The following is a 25,367-nucleotide window of genomic DNA, read 5'->3' as shown; positions in this document are numbered from 1 at the left end:
CCCCCCCCCCCCCCCGTCTCTCTTAAATTGTCCAAAGTCATACTGGTAGCATCTGAGGTAGAATTTGAACCCATATCTTTTGATTCCAGAGTTAGCACGCTTTCCACTGTGGAAATAAGTCTAATATGCTGGCCTGGGAAAGAGCATTCTGAGAATCCTGTTCCCCATACTGCTCAGCATATGCCAGAGAGCATTAATGTAAGCTTTTCCAAAGCTCAAAATTTTCATCTAATTTGGTAGCAATTACCTTTGGGTTTTCTTGATTTACTGCTTTCAGGTGCTTCCTTCAGGAGCCCCTGTGTGCTTCCTTCAGAAGCCCCTGTGTGCTTCAGATGATTCCTGCCCCCTTATACTTTCTCACCTACTCCGATAGCAGTTTTTCCAATGGAATCTTATTTTCTTTTTTTGTACAGCTCTTCCTGATACAGCAGTTCTCAGATTGTCTTCTCTTGCGCTCTTCTACAACATTAATTAAGACAAGAACTCACACAGAAGATCCCTAGCCCCTGCCTGTTAAACATGGATCAGAAGTCTTGTGTTATAAATTATCTCGAGTTGGGTTTCTTTCCACCATTCTTCAATTTGTATTGTCGGGCTAAATTTAAACCTAAGTCAATTCAGTAAGGAAAGTTGAGCTCCCCTGATAAAGGCTTCTCATCCACCTGTCTGGGAAGCCTCTACCTGCCTTGCAAAGCCTTCTACGAACTGATCAGCCACAATCAAACGCACTGTACCCTGACCCCACCATCATGATGTCATTTTCTTCAAAAACAAAGGAAGAATAACAAACTGATTCCATGCCACCTAACACACTTCCCAATTTTCCCATATATTATTAACTCTCTCCTCTCTAGACAAACTTATTCCAGCTTCCATTCCTTCTCCTCACCCAGAATGATTACCCTTTTTCTCCCATATATCTAAATCCTACCCATCATGCAAAGCCAAATTCCATGTCTACCAGTCCATAAATCTTTCTTCCAACTACCCCATCTCTATCCTACAATATCCTGCAGACATTCTTCATATTTTCTGTTAAATTACAATTCCTCTCCTACAAACCTTTCTAGATGAGTTCTGATACAATTCTTTTTAAATCAGATTGCGCAGTTAGGTGATACAGTACAGTGTTGGGTCTGGGGTGAGGAAGGCCTGAATTTAAATTTGGTTTCAGTTACTTACTAGGTATGTGACCATGGGTAGAACACTTAACTTCAGTTTCCACATCTGTGAAAGAGGGATTTGAACTCAGGTCTTTCTTGTTTCAAGTCCAAAATTCTATCCACTGGGCCACCTAAATTCCTCTCTATGTAAAACAGACAAAATACCACATTTTGTCAATAAACTCTTACTCAATAAACATTTATTAAGCACCTACTGTATGCTAAGCGGCTGAGGACACAAATATAAAGAAAATACAATCTCCATCCTCAAGAAGCTTACCATCTAATGAGAAAAGACATCACATAAAAATTTTTCAGGGACTGACATTTGATTAAATCTCTCTTGTTGGGGTTTTCCCTTAAGTCAAAAGTAGAGGTTGGAAGGTACTTTCCAGCTTTAATACGCTATGATTTTACCAATTATTTGGAAAGACTGAATTTTCCACATTCACATTTTCTCAGCTGTTACCCTTCTTTGTTATTGCCTGAGGAAAGGAAGTCTTTTTGCTTTTATCTTTGTATTTCTAACACCTATCATAGTACCTGGCTCATAGTAAGCACTTAATAGATGTTTGTTCACTGACAGACTGAACAAATAAATCACTTTTTTATGCAAAATCTTCATTGGTTCCCAGTTTTAAAAATAACTTCTCTCTCTCTTATTAAGGATAAATCTAAACATGAATGTAGTTTTTTAGGTTTTAGCCATTTTTTTTAGTTTTTCAGCCATTTTTAGCCATTCCAAGATCATTTTTGAATTCCTTTGTTCCTGGTCCTCTCTTCTTTTTGTTGTTTCTTATTCCATCTGCCTTTTTTTTTTCTTTTTTTAGGCAAATGGGGGTTAAGTGACTTACCCAGAGTCACACAGGTAATAAGTGCTCTGAGGCTGCATTTGAACTCAGGTCTTCCTGACTTCAGGTCCATCTGCTCTTAAAGCATTATTTAGCTGGATTAAATTCTTCTTGGTTTCTATTAATCAGTTATGCTTCTGAAAGTTTTAGCTGATTTTATTTGCCTTCTTTCTGTTGCAATGTATCTTCAGTTCCAAGTGGGTAAGCAGCCACTTTTCAATGTTAGCATGCTCCTGTCTTAGAAGCCAATCGCCATTTTCACTGTAAGCCATCCATTCTTGGCTTCTTCCAAATACTGGCATTTTGTTATTTATTGTTCATAATATTGACAACATTTCTCAACTGCTGCCAAGATGGTTCATGGTTTTGTTGAGATTGGGGGGAGAGGAGGTTGTTTTGTTTCATTTTCGAAGTTTAATATCCTGACAAGGCTGTGATCTATAAACCAGCTTCTTAGTCACTGAGTGAAATAGCTTATGTTTTCTCCTGGAGAAAATGACTCTTGCATCCTGCATCAGTCCCTTTCTATCAGTCTATGAATAGCAATAACACTCTTACTCTCAGCTGAGTCCTAACTTTTAGGACCTCTATTTCCTCTCCCATCATTTCTAAGCTTGTTTTTTGACAAAGAACTTTCAACTTACCCATTCCATTATTTACAATTTGCCTCTAGACTCTCCCTTGAGCCCAGAGGACTGGACTGCTTGAATACTTGGTCTTTGAACCTCAGTTCAAATTCTAGGTCTGTTATTGTGATTCCTATGGGACTCTGTCAGATCACTTAAACTTCATCGGTACCTCAGTTTTCAGATCTATAAAATGAAGGCAGTAGGCTAGATAATTTCTAGCATACCTTCTGGCTCCCTGTCTCAACTTTCTCAGCTATAAAATGGGGATCATAACAGCACCATACCTCCCAAGATTATTGTTAGGATTAAATGAGCCTTGGCACATAGTAGGTGTTTGATAAATACTTGTTTCCTCCTTTCCTTTCTTTTTTTCCTTCCTACCTGACATCTACTAACTTATCTTGGTGTCCTTGTGTATTTATATGTTTGCAAAACTCATATCAACCACAAACAATGAGATATACCTTAATCTGGAGAGAGAGTTCAAGAGGTAGGCCCATATCCCAAGGTGTAGGACAACACACCCTTCCCATTTGGGTAAAACATTTACTGATCTCAGGTAATTGTTCTAGTCACTGAAGAGTGCCTTTTATAAAAGAAGCTGGATGGTACCTCCTGAGCATATATGCAACATCAAGGTGATAAGCTCATCTTCTTTGTTGGAGAAATAAAAAGATTCCCTCTGGGAAATCCCACTAGGAGGAAGCCAAATAAACAAAGTCTCTAGATACTTAGGTGCATATGCAGTTAATGAGTCACTCTTGACTTCTGTTAGATCACAAGACCAGTGGACAACAAGCTACCCCAAAGCCCAGAGAAGATCTCTTAATCATCTTAATGACTACTAGAGCTACTTTGCCCACTCCCACCAAGGGCCTCAGTGTCATTGTTTCTTTCCCATGGTCTGGATAGTTGAGGCCCGATGATATAGTTAACACAGAAAACTCCAAAGACACAGACAATCAAATTAGCCGGTTGAGCAAGATATCTTTCCCATGCCATTTGGCACCCTCCTGGGCTGCCTTCTCATGGCCCAGATGATTTTATACAGTAAGAAATATTAAAGATATACCTAAATAACACAAAGTTAACTGAACCTGTGACATAGCAAGGTGCTTTATAAAAGGTCTTTTCTCTATTAATATGCAGTGACAACTTTGTGCTTTCTTCCTTCTATGAAATTTCTTTTTAATAACATCATATAATATTCTTAATAACATGTATACCTTGTTATTCTGGATGGCTCTCTGGGAGAAGGGAGGAGAGATAAAGGGGGAAATTTAAGCAATGGGAAAACAAAAGATATCCATAAAAATTTATTTTCAAAAGTTGGTAACAGGGTAGCTAGTATATATATAATGTTTTAATGTCTACAAAAGATGTCAAAAATATTTTCTCATTTGATCCTCAATTCTTGGAGGTAAATACTATTACAATTGCCATTTTACAGATAAGGATACTGAGCTAAGGAAGGTTAAGTGACTTGCCCAAGGTCACATAAATAAGTATGGGAAGCAAAATTGAATTACAGATCTTCCTGACTCCAAGTCCAGCATACTCTGCACTGAACCACCTAGATGGCACAAGAAGAGATCGAGTTTAGCCCATTAGGTAACGACACCCCTCCCCATCACCAAACCATGGAAGGGAACTCAGAGACCCATCTAGTCCAACCCCATCATTTTACAGATGCACCAAGTTGATTAATTGCCTTGCTCAAGGTTGCCCAGACAAACAACATGAGAGGCAGGTCCTCTCACTTGAGCAATGACTATTCTTTCTATTCCACCATGCTGCCTCCTTTGATTATAGATACAAACTCTTAAACTATCTCTAAAACATCTCTCCTGGTAATTTAAAGGGGGAAGAATCATTTGCTAATGAGACAAAGTTAGCCTAAATCGGGTTAAGTTGAGATTATAAGGTTCTTAGAGGAAATGACTGCTGGATAGCTCCCATGGTACCAGTTTAGGTGAGAGGTGAACAGAGAGAGCACCAGCCTTGTAGGCAGGAAGATCTGGGTTCAAGTCTTGCCTCCGATCCATGCTAGCTGAGTGACTATGGGTAAGTCACTTAAATTCTGAGAGCTGGCTAGCAGGCTCCTCTCTAAAAATATAAACTACAGAGCTGCCAATCTACATTTCTGGAAGGAGTTTCCACACTTGGAAATTCCCTGCAGCAATGAAATCACAGGTCTCTGCACCAAAACCAACAAAAGGAGGAGGGAGCTGGTACAAACTAGGTAAGTAGGAAAACTCCCAAGACTAACTTCACAAACAGTTTTATGGTTTAGCTCTGGATCAGCCCTGCCCTATGACTGGTATGTTTGCCTAGGTTTTTGACTCTGCTTCTCAACTTTGCCTCAGCCTTGGTGTTGCCTCCTTCTCCACCCCAGCCCCTGACCTCTGATGACTGGCCAAGGCTTGCTAATTCAAGTTGCAGAATTCAAGTTCAAAACTCTTCTCTCCTCCTACCACTGTTCGTGATCCATACCTGGCACCTGATGCCTGAATCCTGCTCTACTGATTCAAAGAACAATTGAACTCTTTTCACTTGGTTCCAACTATGTGCTATTTCCAGATCTTTGTCCATCCTTGGTAGCTTTCTCCCTGGAAGATGAATTCATTAATCAGTAGTGCCTAACAGTTTTGAGATGTGACCGAGGTCATCCATATTCTAGGACCAACATGGTTCCACAGGCCCAATCTTAGGGCCTAAGAGGTAGGGAACAAGTTTTGGGGGGCTTGAATGGTCTTTATAAGCATTAAAAACCAAAACAGCATCTGACTCTACTTTGGGATTCTCCTAGCCTAACATATACCAGAAATACAGCCTAATAAACATTTTCCTTATTTTTGCTGTCAAAAATCAGCAGCATTAATATTTGTGGGTCAAATATTTGTGCTTCCTGAATCACAAAGGCCCATCATTTGAATACCAGTAATTTCCTAGATATCCTATATTTGATGGAAAAATATGACAATCCCTGAAGGAACAAATTTGTGGATGCCCAAAAGGCAAGATCAAAGGGCATGGAGGATATAATTTAAAATGATGCCTTACCTGCAAAGAGGTGTCACAAGAGCCATTACCAAGAAAATCTATGCTCAGAAAAGGAGATGGGCTGGTCATATATCAACAGTGAGGAATCACAGCCAGACAGCCAAGGTATTTCACTGGTCCCCTCAAAATGATAAGGGTTATAGAGATAGGCCTCCATCACGCTGGGTAGATGGGAATCTCACAAGATGAGAAGGCATAGATGGGTTGGAATCTATACCTCTGAAGTGAAGTGAGTAACCACATCATTGATACCAAGGATCCACTGAAGCATGGAAATATCAGACATAGAAGGCTAGAGTAGACAATGGCAAAGGCCTTGAGAAGAGAGCCAAGCAGAGGCCCAAAGGGTAGGGGATAAAGATGTGGGGACCCTTAGTGATGGGGCAGCCGACAGCTGAGCTATGTTTGGAGACTAGGCAAGATAAACTATCTACATCTATCTCTCCCTGAAGTGTATACCCAAAGGTACCAACCCCAACCTTATTTTCTTTGTTTCTTACTAACTGTATGACTTCGGGTATGTCACTTAACGTTTCTCACCCTCAGTTTCCTCATCTTGAAAATGAGAATAATATCCACAGCATTCACTTCATAGTGTTGGTCTGAGGATCAAGTGAGATTATACATAAAAAGTACTTTGAAAAGATTCAATAATATACAAGTCTTCTTTACTATTGTTCATGTTTTATTGTCTTACTTTGTCCTCCATGGTCTACCTTGTAGAATTCAGATGATCTGTGTTGATCCACCAGGTGGGGAAGGCCCAGGACCAGCAAGGATGACTGATGGATTCCTAGACATAACCACTATGGATCAAAGTAATTCTAACAACCTAGCTACTTCTGATGGGTATATTCACAATTATGCGAATTTTTTATTCCCCTGTATTGGTACATAAAACAAATAATACATTTAAATACATTGGATTTTTAAAATATACCTGAATCGTTTGTTTATTTCCTTAAAACCCCACAGGATATGGACCACTTAGGGGTCAGTCTGCAGTCCTGGAAGAGCTGGCCAGGCCCTTCCTTGTTGGACATGTGCAGAGAATGGATTCCAAAAATAGGCCAAACTAGATCCGTGAGTGGTTATATTTATAGAAGTACACATTTCTTCTCTGTATGCTCAATTTTGATATCAATAAATCACAGAAAGGCAAGTTCCCTTACTGGGAACTTTTGTTGTTCTCCTCTGAATCCAAAAACCAACTGTAACAAGGGCAAAAAAAAACAACAAACCACAAAAAAACAAAACAAAACAAAACAAAAAACAAAAAACCTTTCTCATTCTTTATATTGGATAAGCGTGTAAGATTTTCAAACTTATTATCACCCCTTGTACGAGAAGCTAAAATGTTGTTGCTATATTTCCATGAACTTAAGACAGTTATTTCATGTACCAATTGGAATCACAATGTGATCAAACTCATCTTTCCATGTTTCCAGAGTAAGAGTTGAAAGACCGTCTCTGCAGATGAGAGGCTCCTTAAACATCTGCTTCCTTGCTAGAGTGAGGACAGCGCATGAAAGGAAAGCTGTCCCCAGGTGTGTAGTTAAGTAGTGACCATGACCTGGTGGGTGACGACTGAAGAACAGATCTTCCCAAATTTGGTGACATTTCAAATAAGCAAATTTCTTTAGACCTCCAAGACAAACACAGACTATTTCCGCCAGCATTTTGTACACTCCAAATGGTCCTCTGGATCTATCTTTTCTTGTTCCCCTGGATCTCTTTTGGGAGAAATGACAATGGAAGGAGAGCTGTACTACTCCTTTGCTTGACTGGCGCAAATTTATATAACCTCCTTGATCAGAAAGCATTTTCTTGAACTTAAAATAAAAATAAGGAAGAGAAAAGCAGAGGCTCCATCACAAATGAGAAGAGAACTAAGTATAAAAATAAACACAAGAGTGTACACACACACACACAAACACACACACACACAAACACACACACACGCGCTCATGCATTGGTAATGCCTGATCACTATCAACTGCGCTCATATTTCAGGTTTTGGTCACAGGAGACAAAAGTGAGGTAAACTGTTTTTTCTCTAATAAAATTTCATTTATAGAAAATAATTCCTGTTTGCAAAGTACACTTATGTGCTTTATCTTATTCAAATCAACATGGGGGGGTTGGGGGGGAGGGTCTATGGCTGGTATTACTATATCCATTTTGCAAATGTGAAAACTGAAGGCCAGAGGTCAAGTGAGTCACCCAAAGTCATAGAGTAAGAAAGCTGCCTCAAGGTCTTCTGAGGCCACATCTGATGTTCTGTATACTATAGAACATTGACTCTCCATGGTAAAAGAATAATTTTAAAACAGGTAACTCTAATAAAATTAGATGCTTTATTATTTCCTTGCTATTCCTAGCCTAGGGTCTATTCACAACCAAATGCCTAGAACTGAATTAACTTCAGAAGTTCACATTTGGGGTCAATTCAGCCAGACCCCTTTAAAAAGGGAGGGTTTTTTTGTCACTTAATTGGTTTCCTCATGCCCAATTATCAAAGGATGCTTCAAACTGGGCTGTTTCTTCAGTGGCACTACAACCAAACAGACATATGATGCAACGATACCATCTGGGCTTTTCATTAATGAATGGTATTTTATCTTTTTCTATCATCTAGAACCCTCATTGGAGCACTATTGTTTTTGTTGCTGTTCAGTTGTTTCGGTCGTGTGCGACTCTTCATGACCCCATTTGGGGTTCTCTTGGCAAAGATAGTGGAGTGGTTTGCCATTTCCTTGTCTAGTTTATTTTACAGATGAGAAAGAGGTAAGCAGAGTTAGGTGACTTGGGTCACACGGCTAGTAATGTCAGAGGCTCGATCTGAACTCGGGTCATCCTGACTCCAGGCCCAGCACTCTACCCACTGTGCCACCTGGGTGCCTTCACTGAAGCCCTAAGGAATCAATAAACAGTATAAATACTAGAAGTTTGGAGTTCTTTGAAGGTAGAAAAAGGGGCCAGTATAAAAACAGAACAGAGGTCTTGACTAGACTTCTGGGTCTCTATAGACTGATTAAAGTATGATCCAGCAGGGGTCACTCAGACTCACTTAAAAGTGGAAAAGGGTCAAATAATCCTTTCCTGTAGCCACCTGGTTCTCACTTGTCCCATCCTGTAATTCTAGGGTTCAACGATAGAAAGCAGAGTGAGCTGTTGAGGTATTTGGGGAGGGGGGGGTTCATATCTGTGATTTAATCAGGGCAGGAAGCTTCTGGGGAGGAAACTTCACCAGTCCATTCTTTGCAAAAAAACCCTTTAAAACCTCCATTTAAAGAGTGGGTGCCAGTCAGTCATCTCTTCATTTCCCACCTGGCTACACTCTTTGGAAGTTCTTTGGTCTTCTACCATTATGTCATCATACCCCATGAAATTTCATGGGGAAATTTCATCGTCCTACAAGATCCAATCAGCCTTGGCACTCATACCTCATTAACACCCTCTGCCCCTTTGATTAGGAGGGCAGAGCCATGAACTCCAAAACTTTTCATTTAAGGAGGACACCCAGGCCAACCATCCTTTTATCTGCCATCTAGCTGTAGTCTTGTGGACCTCTCTGGACTTTTCCACCATGCCCTTGCTCCACCCTCCCTTTTTCAGTTTCTTTTTGTGTGCTGAATTCATCCATTAGATTGTAAGCTCCTTGAAAAAGGCAGAAACTGCCTTTTTGTACTTGTATTTGTATCCTCAGCACAATGCCTGGTATATAAAAGGTACTTAATAAATGCTTACTGACAGCCTAAAATTCGAATTTTAGCAAACTACCAAAGTGTTAAGTGACTTGCCCAAGGACACACAGCCAGTATGTGTCAGAAAGAAGACTAGAACCCAGGTCTTCCATATTCCAAAGTCAACCCCTGTCCACTAAGCCATCCATGTTGCCCTTTGTTGGGGAATAATTGGCCTTCCAACATATAGCCTGCTGGGTCTTACTCACACTCTGAACTTTCATAGAGCTATATTACAATTGCGGAATTTCGTTGTTGGTGTTGGTGATGATGGTAGCTTTTAAAAAATTCTGCACTCAGTCTTAAAACTGGGAACTTGTGAAATAAATTTAGGTCATGCTTACCATGCCAACAGATCCAGGCAAGGAATAGCACTGAAAAAATAAACCATTTATTCAAGACAGGTAACCTCCTTGAGCATCCGTTTCCTTAACTGTAAAATGGTGGAACTGATTCAGGAGCTTCTGAACTTTATTCTTACTAGAGATCTGTGATGCAATGACCAGAAAGGAATAATGAGGCCATAGAAAGAAGTAGCAGCTACCTTCTTGCTCTTCCTAATCTCTACTTTATCCCCAAGAGAGACTGGAAGACAGGTGCCCCCAAACTCATGGCTCCAATAAGGGAAGGCCTGGTCTTAGCTGGAGTATATTCTTCAATGGCTCCCTTCAGCTTTCAGACTTCAGTTAAGGGTTGAGTCTGTCTCTAGGGATTACCTGTTACCCCAGCTCCAGTACCTGTTTGCACCTGTCTGGCAATGCATAATAACTCCCAGGCATATCTGCACACAGGTCCTAGCTTGGCTAGCCTCAGGTACAACTCAGTGCTAGCTGTCATCTCCATACTGCCCTGGCTTGTCTTTCTGCACCACATTCCACATGGTTGCACATCCATTAGAGATTTCCATTACTCATTATGGGATCATTGAGTTGGAGCTAAAAGGAACCTTGGGTCATAGATTCTGAACTGTCTTCTGCTACGTTACAGATGAGAAAATAGATCATAGAAGAAAAATGACTTGATCAAAGTCACCGAGGAAGGAAGAGACAGACCCATCATGTGGACCCAGGTCCTTTGGTTTCAAATCTGGTATTCCTTCCAATGTAGCATCATTATGCTATCTTCTTGATGGCAACAAAAAAAAAAGTTTATATCCTAATTCTTCCAAGAGGAGAATGAGATTGATTCTTTTTAGTTGCTTGGCAAGAGAGAAAATCCTTCTCTCCTCTTCCACATAAATGCCCAGCAACCCTCTTTCCTTCCTCAGCAAAGGTGAGGTAAGGGAGCAGTTGCATACATTCCATCCATGTTCTCTGAGGAGTCATACACATGCAGCCTCTTTCCCCTTACCTAATTTATTTTCTGCCTTTGTCACACTTTCTCTGCCTTCCCCACAATGCATACCATGTGCTATTTTACAGGGACACTGCTAAGAAGTGAAAGCCAAACTATAAGGAGCAGAGTTGTACTTTAAAAATGTGATAATGCTTTCTTCAAAGACTTTACATGTAGTATGTTCTCAGGTATCTGCTGAATGAAATTAAAACAAGTTCTTCTGTTCCTTACCATTAGCCCCGACACTAGACCCTCAGGCATTGCTATTTGACCTGCTAAAGCACTAGAAGGACCTCTGGACCATTATATAAAGTAACTAATAGGAACTAAGCACTATGCTAGGAGCAGGGGACTAAATTCACTGTATTTCTAGTGTCATTAGGGTCATTAGGACCTTTCCACCCAACCAGTAGCTGAACTGTCCTATATGGGATGTCTCTCCCTCAATTAGGGTATAAGCTCCTTGGAGGTACAGACTGCCTCACTTTTCTATTTGTAATCCCAGCATGTGGCATAATGTCTTAAAAAATGATCACTCATTCATTCCAAACCAGAATACTGTCCTGTCTCCAGTAGACTACTTACTAACAGGAAACTGGGTGATTCTGGAGTTTTTGTTAAGGATAGAAATTGAATCTGTGTTTAAAACTGGGAAAGGTGTTTGAAGCCAGTAATGACAATAGTGATTAATACACACACATATATTATGCTGCAATGATTGCTACATTTTAGAAGAGAGAGAAAAAAAAAAGATGAATACCTCTCCGCTTTTCAGTAACTTCCAAAGATAATGATTCTAGACAAACCAGGTCACAAGGAATCAGATGCAGATTTTGAAACATGAATTTCCCAGTGTTAGAATTTAGATTTTAGAGCCTTAGGCACTTTTTACTATGGGAGGAGCACCCAGAGAATTTGAATATGGATTTCCCTAATATGGAAGTATTTCATATAAGATAGCAGATGTAGAGATCTTCTTAAACTGTCAGATACTGACCTTCCCCCCCCCCCCCAACAGAACTCCAGTTCTGAGGGTGGTTACTGTGTTTATTTGGGAGTCAGTCAGCAATTAGCCTTGGGTGTATGGTTGGGGGAGGGAGGATATAGGGAGCTACTAGGCTCTCTGGTGCTTGGAACTGTCCAAGTGGCTATTCTGCATGTGGTCCAAAGCATCGCCCAATGACTCAGGGTTCAAACAATCCTTTTACTAAAAACATATCCCAGTACTCCCAACTACGAGCAGTTCTCAAAGTGGTTAAAAATCAGTGCAAAAAAGTAAGAACAATTAAGTCTGGCAAGAAAATAAAAATCATTTAGCAAAGAGGTTGCCAGAGGATCTGGGAGCCCCTCCCCAAAGTCTCAAATTTAAAAAAAAAATGCTTTTATTCTCTTCTAGCCCAAAGGGCCCACAGCTGAGTCTCAGGTCAATACACCTGAGGGTAAAGATAATGCAAACTGCCCCAGTTCTGCATCACAACTAGCTTTCTTCCCCACCCTTCCCCCAATCCCTCAGTCCAGGCTGGGGTGGGGGGAGTGTGGAGGATTAACGCACAACTCCCCAGCTACACAATGGAACTCAGATAGCTGGTTGATTGCCTAAGATTTCTCTTCTAGATTGCTCTGATTGGCTAGATTGTGATGCAAACTAAGCCTGTGAGGAGGCTGGAGGAGGGATGACGGGTAAGGAGGAAGAAGGGGAGGATGGGAAGGGAACACCACAGGCCCTTGGCCTAGGAAGGGTAGACCTTCTTTAGGATAAGGAATTAGGGGAGAAGAATGCTCCAACAGGAAGCCCTCGATTGGGCCTGACGTCTAGCTTCCTTGTTCAGCTCTGGTACACTTCTGCGTCAGGATTTAAAGCCCTGTGAGTCTACAGCCTGAACCAGCTGAGACACCCCATGAACAGCTCCATTTACCTCAACGATGACACAAAGAAAAAAAAAAAAACCCATGCTTCAACTCCCAAGGTAGCACAGCTTCAGAGCACCCAGTAAGTATGGCCTCCACCTACACTCTCATCATTTTCCTCCCTTATCTACCTTATCTAGGCCAAACTGATGAAAAAAACAAAAACAAACCAAAAATCCAATAGACTCTGATCGCTTCTTGCCTTCCCCATCTTTAACCTGAGTAAGGAATGAATTCTGGTAATTAATTTACTGATTGATTTCAGATGATTTTTTCTTACTTTAGAATTTCTGTCCATTGAAGACCTCATACAGAGCAGCTGAGTGGTGCAGTGGGGGAGAAAGGACACAGCACTGGTCTGGAGACAGAAGATCTGGGTTCAGTCTACCTTTCCCATTATCTGTGTGACCTTGGGCAAGTCACTTCCCATCTTAAAGCCTCAGTCTCCTCATCAGTCAAGTAAGGGGGCTGGGCTAGAAGGACACTTCCAAAGCTAAATCTATGACTGTATTTGAAATACATACTGCCTACCAATTATATCTTTTTGGTTTTATTGAAATAAGAGAAAAAAATAATACCTAGCATTTATATAGCACTTTTAAGTTTGCAAAGCACTTTATATGTATTGTCTTCATTTTACAGATGAAGAAACTGAAGTGTACCCAGGGTCTCATAGCTAGTAAGTGTCTAAGGGAGGATTTTAATGCAGATCCTCCTAACTCCAGTGCTTTATCCATTATGACATCTAATTGCCTCTAGGCTTTAAACTACTTAAAAAAATCCACAGGTATATAATACATACACATATACCCACACACTTATATATGTCAACCTCACAGCGGAAATACTGGCTCTAGTCTAGAATCAGAGGACCTAGGTTCAAATTCTGCCCCAGATACTTACTCTGGTGTCATATTGTTTTTTTTTTTTGTCTAGGCAATGGGGTTAAGTGACTTGCCCAAGGTCACGCAGCTAGTAAGTGTTATGTGTCTGAGGCTGGATTTGAACTCAGGTCCTCCTGAATCCAGGGCCAGTGCTCTATTTACTGTGCCACCTAGCTGCCCCTCTGGTGTCATACTGAATAGAGCTCTGGGCCTGAGGTTAGGAAGACCTGAGTTGAAATGTAGCCTTAGGCACTAGCTCTGAGCAAGTTATTCAACCTGCTTGCCTCACTTACCTCAAATATAAAGTAACAACCTGTACCTCTCAGGACTGCTGTGAAGATCAATTGAAATAATATTTGTAAAAGCACTTAAAGGCACAGTACTTAGCACACAGTAGGTGCTATATAAATACTCATTCCCTTCCTTTCCCTTGGGCAAACTGTTCAGTTTACCTGGGTCTCAGGTCTATGTCCTATGATCCTTGTCAATAACTGGTTTCCTCAAACCAAACGGAAAACAGACCTCCATTATATTCAGCTACTGTCCAGCAGCCACAGAACCATTCTGTTGTTCCAGTCCTGTCCAACTCTTTGTGGCCCCATCTGGAGTTTTCTTGGCAAAGATACTGGAGTGATTTGCCATTTCCTTCTCCAGCTCATTTTACAGATGAGGAAACTGAGGCAGACAGGGTTAAGTGACTTGCCCAGGATCACACAGCTAGTGAGTGTTTGAGACTGGATTTGAACTCAAGGCTTCATGACTCCAAGGCCTAGAGCCATATCCACTCTGCTATCTAGTTGCCCTCTGGAGCCATGAAAAGCCCTATGGGAATCTCTACATGGTGCTTCCACATCCCCAGCACCTACTTTCTTCCCACTATAAGCACAGTATGTGAAAATAAAGAAAGGGTGATAGGAGTTTAGGTGAGAGAGGGTATGATCACATAATTTTATAAGCCAGGCAGTTCCTGCCTACTCCAGAATTTATAAAGTTGACGGGATTTCCTTGGCCCAAATGTACACTCAAAGATTAAGGCAAAATTCCCTGTGCTTAAAGTCATCTCCTTTTAACTTTTAGCCCATTTCCCACCTGCCTTCACCCACTGCCATCATGCCACACTCCCTAAAGGCCCCCATGCTACCCACATGGAACCAGACAAACAAGGTTATGGGACATAATAATATTGTCAGGTTCAAAATCATTTAAGATGATCTTCAAGCTTTTGTAACAGCCCTGGCTTCAATTGTACCCTCTTCTGTTGCTGTTCTTCCCATATGTCATCTGCCCTCATCAATGAATAGAATATACTCGAACCAACTTCAAACTGGCAGAGCCCTCATGCAGAAGGGTTCTGCCATCCAATCCCGGATAGAAAGACTTACAAGTGCCAGTCTGGGGCAAAGTTAGTATGCTCCCTTGTACTCCTGGGCTCGTACCCCAACACTGCCTAGCTCTGCACTGTGATGGCCAGATATAAGCCTGGTAATAAACGTTTTTGCCTGTAAGGAAAGAAGCAAAAAAACCAATGGGCTTTTCTCCTGTGTGCCCTAAGGGGGTAGCTGGTTAGAATTCAGGGGTGGGGAACCTGTGGCCTCAAGGCCACATATGGCCCTCTAGGTCCTCAAGTGCAGCCCTTTGACTGAATCCAAACTTCACAGAACAAATCCCCTTAATAAAAGGATTTGTTCTGTAAAACTTGGACTCAGTCAAAAGGCCACACTCAAGGACCTAGAAGGCCACATGTGGCAGGTTCCCCACCTCCTGGATCATTGCAGAAGGGACACAAACCTATCCCTGAATCTTGGTGCTAAACCTCACAGGTCATCTATTCCATCCCCGACACCAGGCAATGTCTGATTGAAGTCATTCCCAACATATCCTATTTTTTCTTCTAGTTCATATCTCTCTCTCTCTCTCCCCCCCCCCATATATACACACACACACACACACATATACATACATACATACTTATATTATATTATATTATGTTATATGTGGGAATCTCTACATGGTGCTTCCACATCCCCAGCACCCACTTTCTTCCCACTATAAGTACAGTATGTGAAAATAAGGAAAGGGTGATAGGAGTTTAGGTGAGAGAGGGTATGATCATATAATTTTATAAGCCAGGTAGTTCCCAGACATATATATATGTGTGTATATATATATATGTGTGTGTGTGTGTGTGTGTGTATGTATGTATATATATGTATGTATGTATATATGTATATATATATGTTTGGTTTGATATTTGATGTCAGTTTTATATCAAGAAATGATATCTTAAAGTCCAAATCCACTGGGCTGAAGTGAATCCATTTCTTTTTGTTGATCAAGAATTTTTCCTTGAACTGAATATTATTACTAAAATTAATCTCTACTTCCTTCAGTTCAAGCTCAGAACAAAATCCTTTGGATAAACCTTTCCTTGACTTTTGAGATGTCCTTTTCTTATGGATCCCCAAACTAGACAAGATTACCCACCATACCCATCTCTAATGAAGCTGTACATCCACCTCCTAAATACTGAGAAACTGATTATTCTCTCTGTACATTGTCCAATTCTCTATCAAGGGTTTGTAATCCTTGGGAATTCAAGGATAAATTTTAGGGGGTCTGTCAACTTGGGTGGGAAAAAAAATCGCATATGTACTTCAATATAATTGGTTTCTTTTGTGATCTTCCATACTTTCTTTTATGCATGAGAAAGGGTCTATAGAGTTCACCAGATTGCCAAAAGAGTTCATGACACAGAAAAGGTTAAGAACCCTGCTCCAGGTTCTCATACTTTCTGATTTTTAATTGGATGATGATGATGATGACAATGATAAATTGGATATGAAACATAATCAGTTTTTTAATTGTTAGTAACTCAGATAAAAGGTTCAAAGAGGAAGTTAAAATTAAGAATTAAAATTACATTTCAGAATAAAGTGTAGATTTTAATTATCCAAGTTCAATATCATCCCTCATTAGCATGGATAATCAAAAGTTGGTGGGTTATAGGTAGCAGGGGTGCAATTGAGGGAGATCATATTCATAAATGTCTATGGTATAAAAACTAAAGGCCATCATAGGACTTTTTAAAAATAAAAATTTTGCAAAACTTGTCTATACATATTTGACTTAAATGTCTAATTCTCAGCCATAAAACACTGCGGTGACCTTTCTGGTTAAGGTTAAAAATCAATACCAATCACCATCCTCCCCTGCCCCCACCCGTCCCTCCTCCCTATCCTAGCACACCAGTCTGGGCTCTTTATTTCCTCTTCCTATATTTGCATGCCAGCCTGATAAGATTCTCTGCTTAGTTTGTAAGGTTCATCATGGTATCATCTCTCTCATGCCCCCAAACCTGCTGCCATCTGCTATAAAGTAATTGCATCCAGCCAAGAAACAATAGCATCCCAAGTCACATTTGGGTGATATCAGTGTGGCTGTCGAGATAAGGAGGTGGAGGGAGCAGAGGGGGAACAGGTAGCTTGGAACAGTGAAGAGCAAAGCTAGCAAAAACAAACAAACAAACAAACATCTCGGGCAAAAAGCACATCTGCTTCCCAAGAGATGGGGGATGGGGGTGGCATTACCCAAGCCCATCAACCAGACCTCCCCCAAATCTTTGCTACAAGACACATACCCAGTGAAATACAATTAAGGGTGGATGGTGGCATACCCATTAAGTCCCAATGCCATTTCCAATGCTTTAAATTGATGTGGTTAGTCAGAGGAAGCACCATATTGGAGAGGTAGGATGAATCAGCCGAGCACTGATTATACAGGCTTTTTTCTCTCTGACCTGTCTCTCCACTCCTACACCGCCATACAAAAATCCAAGGATAAGGTTGATGGAGCCAAAAAGGAATGTCAAAGCTCATTCCTCTTTATGTCTCCTTATTCATTTTATACCCTCTTTCCTTTCTCTTGATCTTGCTATAGAGCCTTGAATGGCGCATAAAGCAATAAGATCATGGCTTCCTGCAGAAGACATGACCAAGTATACCATGGTTTGGAGTTATAAGGGACCTTAGCAACTAATTGGTCCAACATGCAGCCAAAAATACTTTCACCAATTGCTTCCTCAAGCTTTTCTCCAGAGTCAGGTAAAACAAATTATTACTCTTTCCAAGAGGCTGCCCTTCAAATCCTTGAAAATAGCTATCATGCTCTGTGCCTCCCTCACCCACATCCTCTATTCTCTGGGCTAAACATCCCCAAATCCTCATCTTGTATGTACTCAAGGCTCTTCCCAACACTAGATTCCCTTCTCTAGTTTATCCAAATCTCACTTTCAATTCCAACATTCTCCAAATGAAAGTCATTTTACTTTATTCCATACCGGATAAAGAATGTTCAAGAAACTGTACTAGAGGCTTGGGATAACAAGATAGAAATAAAAGTATCCATTTCTCCAAATAAAAGGATCCCATCAACACCCCAGTAGAGCTACCACCATATTTCCTACCTGATCTCTCAGCCTTTCTTGGTGACCCATGATAGCTGTAGCATGGTGAGGGTATTTCTGTTTCAGATGTTCCAGGAAAGCTTCTCTCTTCCTGTCCATCTCAGATGTTTGCATTCCCAGTATCTCTTTGGAACTACGGGGCCCACCTACAGTGTGTCTCCTTGGGATATTTCGGGAAGACTTGGAAACTGAGAGACGACTATTTCCATTAGCAAGGCGGTCCTTGGTTCGGAGACATCCTGCATCTTCAGATGATGTCACATGCAGATTGCCTTTCCCCTGGTCTGAAAGGTGAAAGAATACAAATCCTTTTAAAAATCTCTCTTTAACAATCTCATTTGAGGCTCTATGAGATTGGTTATCACAACATTGTTAAGAAAGTGTGTATAGGGAAAACCCCAGAAACTTAACTCTATGAAATTATAGTGACCAAGAAGTTTGGTCTGGCTGAAGGGTGAAAATACGTGCTTCTTTCTCTTCTTTGCAGAGGTGAGAGACTGTGGTCACGGAATACTATATACCTTGTCAGACTTGTTTGATTTCACTGAACAGCTTTTGTCCTCTTTCTTTAAAAAAAAATCTATTCCCAGGGACAGCTAGGTGGCGAAGTAGATAGAGCTCTAGTCTTGGAGTCAGGAGGACCTGAGTTCAAATATGACCTCAGACACTTGACAATTATTAGCTGTGTGACCCTGGACAAGTCACTTAACCCCAATTGCCTCACCAAAAAAATAAAAAATCTATTCCCAAAATACAGCTTGCTGGGAGGTGGAAGAAATATTTGGATATTAAAGTGATGTGAAAACAAATCAATAAAAAAAAAGCAAGAAATGTGAGCTAAGATTTTATTTCTTTTGACAATGGTAAAGGAAAAAGAAAACAAAATCCAAGTAAAATATTCGAAAGTTACATATTAGAAACATCTAAGTCCACTTGAAGGCCCTATTATTTCTGATTTTTTTTTTCCCTTGGGGTTGTTCAAAACCAGAATACCTTCTTTGGTCATAATAACTATGTTACTACTCAGCCTCTGACTTCTCCACAAAAGAGAGCCTATATCACCCCAAAGATCCCTCTGATGATTTCACCTGGATTTTTGATTGAACATTTCATGCTGACAACAGAATTGCTTGTGAGGTCTTCATAATCAGGTGCTGAATCCTAAAATATTTGATTCATGGTCAGGGTCAAGAAGTAATGACTGCCCCGACTACCAAGCAGGAGTCTCACTGGACCATGGTCTACTTGAAAAATTCTATTTTCTCCTTATTTGCATAAACAAAGCAAAAATGAGAACCCCGTTAGAGATAATGATTACAGATGTAGAAAACAAACAGGTGGGCAAAATTCAATTGAACTAAATGCTACGAGAAAATTACTGTGAAGAAGGAAATGACATGATGGATGCATCAGAATGAATTTGGAGATCAGAGGCAGTCATCATGGTACAGAGGAAAGAATGTTGTCTCTGAAGTCAGAGGACCTGGGTTCAAATCCCACTTCTATCATTTATTGCTACATGTGTGACCTTGGGCAATTGACTTAACCTCTATGGGTCTCAGTTTCCTCATCTGAAAAACAGGTGTTCTTGGATTAGATTGGGGTGGGAAACCTGTGACCTCAAGGCCACATGTGGTCCTCTAGGTCCTCAAGTGCGGCCCTTTGACCGAATCCAAATTTCACAGAACAAATCCCCTTAATAAAAGATTTATTTTGTAAAACTTGGACTCAGTCAAAAGGCAGCACCCAAGGACCTAAAAGGCCACAGGTTCCCCACCCCTGGGTTAGATGCTCATTGAGGTCCATTCTAACTCTGAATCCATGAACTACATCTGACCTACCCTGCAAGGAACATAAGAATTTTGTTTTTGTTCAATTGCGTCCAACTCTTCATGCCCCTGTGGAGCATATCACACCAATACTCTCCATGGGTTTTCTCGGCAAAGATACTGGAGTGGTTTGCCATTTCCTTCTCCAGCTCATTTTACAGATGAGGAAACTGAGGCAAACTGAGTTAAGTGACTTGCTCAGAGTCACACAGGTAGTAAGTGTCTGAGGCCAGATTTGAACTCAGAAAGATGAGTCTTCCTGACTCCAGCCTCCCACCTCCACCCCCTTGTAGTCTCTATCCACTGGTGTCACCCAGCTGGCCCTATGTTTGCACATCTTGGGTTCTTAATATTAAGCATCTTCTGAATACAGGTTATTGTTCTGGCATTACAGGGGTGAAAGCAGTGAATACAAAGTTAAGGGAGACAAGAGCCAAAGGCAACGAGCTTTATTTTTGCACCAGATTTGTGATGTCATTGGCATTGGAAACTTCCAGTGAGCAAATTACCTCTCCCCACTCATTTGCTCTTCAGTTTGGAGAACTGACTTCTTAGTAAGTTTCCTGGCAGCACTAAGAGGTATGCACAGGCCCAGACCCCCAGCACACACAAGAGTTTGTAAAACCTTCTGACTCCGAGGAAGCTCTCTCCCCCCCACAGATTGTTTTTATGCACAAAATACTAAGTGCATTATTAGGTCACTACAAAATAACGTAATAATACGAGGCTGAGCAGGAATTTTTTTTTCTGCTCATGGGGATCAGGAAAAGCTTCCTGAAAGGGGTGACACTGGAATGAATGGAATATTCTAATTAACTGTGAAAAAATGGTTTACCAACATTCAGATAATTAAAATACAACCAAACTCTAGTAGGCATAATATAATCTTTCTCTGATAATCAAGAAAATGCTTTCCAGACTCTTGCAGGGTAGAACTCTATGTGAGTGAATATCACTTTTCCTCTGCTATATTAGAGCAATGTTTATTGGACCACATGAAATACAAATAATAGCTTACATCTTTGTAGCGCTTTAAAGTCTGCCAAAGCGCTTTAGATGAATTGTTTCATTTGATCCTCAAAACAATAACTACTTGACAGATGAAGAAATGGAAGTTGAAAGAGGAAGAAAGGAATGGAAGGAAAAAAGCATTTATTAAGTGCTTACTGTGTGCCAGGCACTGGGCTAAGTGCTTCAAAAATATTATCTCATCTGATCCCCACAACAACCTTAGGAGGTAGAGGGCTACCGTTTTTTCCACGTTAAGGTTGAAGAGACCAAGACAAAGAGGTTAAGTGACTTGCCCAGGGTCATACAGCTAGTGAGTATCTCAGGGTAGATTTGAACTCAGGCCTTCCTGATTCTTTATTGCCCCGATAACATTGGAAATTGCTTTTTTTAAAAAATACATCATGAAAAATAAGATAAATCATTGATATGAATGTGTTTCCTTGACATTTCTCTCTCTCATGAGAGTGGAGAATGGGAAAAGGCTTCTTTCTGGAGACTTCTGCTTATTTGGATCCCGATAAAGAGGGAACCTCACGCTGACATCTGTGCTCAGGACCACGGAAGACATGAGAAAAACAGGCCATCAAATCTATTACTGTCTCCTTAGCTCTGCCTAGAAATGTCAGTCTGGGAGGAAAGACCTGATGACAGGTACTCCTCAGTTAGCCAGAAAAACATTTGAATTTCAAAATGGGCCCTCTTTCCAATTCACAGATGTAGGCTTCAGAGATGGGGAACCCATGGCCTTGAGGTCACATGTGGCAGGTTCCCCACCCCAGCTTCTAGGCACACCCCCAGTTGATCCTTTCACTTCCTATTACTTTACTAATTATAATGCTTCCAGCCCAGAACAATCTAAGGAAGCGGATGGAACCAATGAGTGAATTCTGTAAACTTTTGGTAGCTGTAGTAGACATCTTTGAAGGGAATGGTGAAGCCTTGGAAAGATTGGCTTAAATGAGGCTTATAGGTCAATAATAGATTTTTGTTTATTTAGGACATTCCGTTCCATGAGCAAGCAATCAAGGCGTGGTTCCCCTTTCCCTGCAGGTAGCAAACCTGTGTTCTCTTGCCTAACTGACCAGGGTAGCAGTAGATGGGGAATAAACTAAGGAAGGCTGTATAAATGAGTGATATTGTCACGGGACTGGGTTCAAATCTAGCTCCTCGGGAAAGTAACCCAGTCTCTCTGGGCCTCGGTTTCCTCATCTGTATAATGAGGGTGTGGGATTAGGACCAGATGGCCTCTACATTGTCTTCCAGGGTTCAATCTGTATTCTCCAAAGATCTACCGGTGTCTATTCTGGCAAATTACTCAACCTCTTAATAATTCATCTTCCTTAAGTATAAAATGAGGGGGGTTGGGCTAAATGGCCTGGCAGGTCCTTTCTTTGATATGTTTCTTTCCTATCAGAATGTAAGCTCTTTGAAGGCAGGGACTTTTTTTTTTTTTTTTTTGCTTTTTCTTTGTAGCCCCTGGGATTAGGGCAGTACCTGGTACAGAGTCTGCAAATGATGAATGCCTGTTGATGGACTGCCACTGTTGATTGACAGTGTTGATTACACTGATGCAGCATGGCATCGTGGATGGAGTGCCCACTTTGGAGTCATGAAGACAAGGACTGAAATCCTGTTTCTGCTGCTCAGTAGCTGTGCGACCCTGGGCAAGTCATTGAATCTCTATGCGCCCTTCAGTGCTTTGACAATTATAATACTAATACCCACAACAACAGCTGCCTTCGATATGTTAACTTTTACAAAGCGCTTTTACAGCTATTATCACTTGGTACCCACAACAGCCCTGGGAAGTGTTGTTGTTGTTCAGCCATTTCAGTTGCATCTGACTCTTCATGACCCCATTTGGGGTTTTCTTGGCAAAGACACTAGAGTGGTTTGCCATTTCCTTCTCCAGCTCATTTTACAGATGAGGAAACTGAGGCCAAGAAGGTTAAGGGACTAGCCCAGGGTCAAACCGCTAGTAAGTTTCTGAAGCCACATTTAAACTCAGGAAGATGAGTCTTCCTGACTCCAGGCCCAGCATTCAAGCTGCCCCATCCCCTCCTTTACTGATGAGGAAATTGAAGCTGAGAAAAGTTAAGTGCCTTGCCTAGGGTTACACAGCTAGCAAATATCTGAGGCAGGATTTGAACGAAGGTCTCGGGAACTCCTAAGTCCAACACTGTTCACTGCTCCAACCAGCCGCCAAACACCAATTATGTGCAAAAAACAGTGCCAAGGTGCACTGTTAGAGATGCAAAAATGAAACTGTTCTGGCTCTCGGAACATATTCTAGTGGGGGAGTAAATACAACATATGCAGCTATGGAAATATAAGTATATACAAAGCACATACAAAGAAGTGACTTCCTAGGAAATACCCACTAAGTCAGAGAGGGTTGAGATCTGTTGGTTAAATGCATTCCCGTGCCAGAAGTTCCCTCTCTGATGAAATACATTTTAAAATGCTTATTTATTATAAACTTAACAGTCACAAACATTTCCAATCACCGATTCTTCAAGTACTTGAACTCTCCTCCATATATTTACAAGAGTTATTTATTTATTCCCCTGAAATGAAGACAGAACAAGAAGAGTAATCGCTGAGAGTAAATATATTTTCTCTCAGAGAAACTGGAAAAGGCGGGGGAAGGATCCTTCACCTTCCCTGTAAGCACCTCATCTTTCGTTTCCAGTTGGCCTGTCCTTGTTCCCTAACACTTCTCACTGGGAAGGTCATTTCTACTGTCATCTTTCTGATTGTTCTTGCCTTGTGGATCTTCTGGGAATACATTCATTCATTCACATTACCAGATTTAAAAAGAAAAAACACAAGCTCACTCTCGTGTGATGGTCATAGATGGCTGTCCTAGAACTCAGAAAACATTGAATTTCTCCTTGTGTTCTATCTTTCCTTTGCGTTAACATGACCCACCTCTCATGTGCCCCCCTGGCATTAGACACCTGTTCCACCCAGGAAAGACCAATGCTTCTTTCTATATAAAGCTCTTTGAACCACGTCCTGGTAATCTGATGCTCTCCCTCCAAGAGGCCAAGCTCAGCTAGGAGAGTAGTCACAGGAAAAGTAGAGTAGTCATGGGAAAAGTCTCCTGTGCCTGAGGACAGAACGACATTTACAACTTCAGCTACTTGGGCATAAATGTAGTCTTTCAATAAGGTCTTTCAGAAATAAAGGGGGATGGAAACAAAAGGGAGAAGGGAGTGGGTGGAGGACCTGGGAGAAAACAGTTCAAGGACCTCCCAGGCTCATTGTTTAGAAAATCATAATAGTTCTATTGAATAATGATTACAACCAGGGGCCCCAGAGTAAAGACCTCCCTCTAGCATGAGTAGAAAAGGGAGCCAGAATATTCCCAAGAAGCAGGTATTTCTCCTCTGCCCTACCTCTCCAGTTTCATTTGCTACTAACATTTAAATATAGATGTCTTCTGAGATTCTGCAAATCTATGTCAAACCAAATAGTGAGACCATAGTGTGAAAGTCTTAATTCAAAGGATGTGAGTAGCTTTCCTTCTCTCAATTCCTCTGGACAACTCCCTCCATGGATGGAAGAGAACAGGGCACCTACGGAAACATATTCCTTAATCTTCCAAAGGGCAAATATGTTCGAGTCTAGTCAAGAAGCATTTAAGTGCCTACTACGCTCATAATGGCACTGCACTAAGCTCTGAGGATAAAAACAAAGGAAAAAGTCCCTTTCTCAAGGACCTCATAGTCTAATGAGGGTGACCCCATATAAGTAACTATAAATAAAATAAACGCAGGAGAAATTGGAGTTCTCCAACAAAGTGAAGGCACTAGCAACAGACGAATGTAGATGGGGAAAGGCTTCTTTTAGAAGGTAGAATTTTAGTTGAGACTTGAAGGCAGCCAGGAGGCAAAGATGGGGAGAGAGAATTCCTGCCATGGGGAACAACCAATGAAAGTGAAGAGAAGGGAGGAGCGTCTTCTACAAGGAACATCAAGACCAATGTCACTAGACAGTAGGCTATGTGATGGGGAGTAAGTAACTTACAAGATTGGAAAGATAGAAAGAGGCCCAGTTATTCAGGTCTTGAGTTTCAAAGGGCTTCTCCAAGGAGAAATGAGAAGCAGTGTGATGTACTAGAAAGACTACTGAATTTATAATCACAGTATCATTAGATCTGGAAGGGATCTTAGAGGTCCTTAAACCCAACCTCTCCCCCACCACTTCAGCCCAATTTTACAAATGAGAAAACCTGAATTCCATAGAAATATAGTGCTTTGTCCTGAGTCACACAACTTGTGGGCATCTGTGGCAGGATTAGATCAGAGACCGCAAAGCCAGTACTCTCTACGCTATATGGCATACTGCTTCTGTATCTTTAGTTAGAGGATTTGGGGTCAAATTTGGGCTCTGTCACTAGTTTACCTTGGGCGAGTTATTTCAGCTCCCTAGGCATCAGTTTCCTCACCTGTAAAATCTGACCTAGATAATCTTTAAAGTC

The 25,367-nt window shown here is 41.1% G+C and overlaps 1 protein-coding gene across 1 annotated transcript in view; it reads right to left on the bottom strand.

Moving 5' to 3' along the window:
• The window catches only part of KIAA1217 (KIAA1217 ortholog), a 536,845-nt gene that overhangs the window by 329,790 nt on the left and 181,688 nt on the right, over positions 1-25,367 (bottom strand). The window contains exon 2 of the mRNA XM_027847866.1: positions 18,042-18,325. Coding sequence (XP_027703667.1) covers positions 18,042-18,325 — 284 coding nt within the window. The remainder of the gene's footprint in view (positions 1-18,041; positions 18,326-25,367) is intronic.

Source organism: Vombatus ursinus, unplaced genomic scaffold (assembly GCF_900497805.2).
Source record: "Vombatus ursinus unplaced genomic scaffold, bare-nosed wombat genome assembly UNPS02005459.1, whole genome shotgun sequence".
Classification (NCBI taxonomy): domain Eukaryota; kingdom Metazoa; phylum Chordata; class Mammalia; order Diprotodontia; family Vombatidae; genus Vombatus; species Vombatus ursinus.
This window is presented reverse-complemented; position numbering and strand designations above follow the sequence as displayed.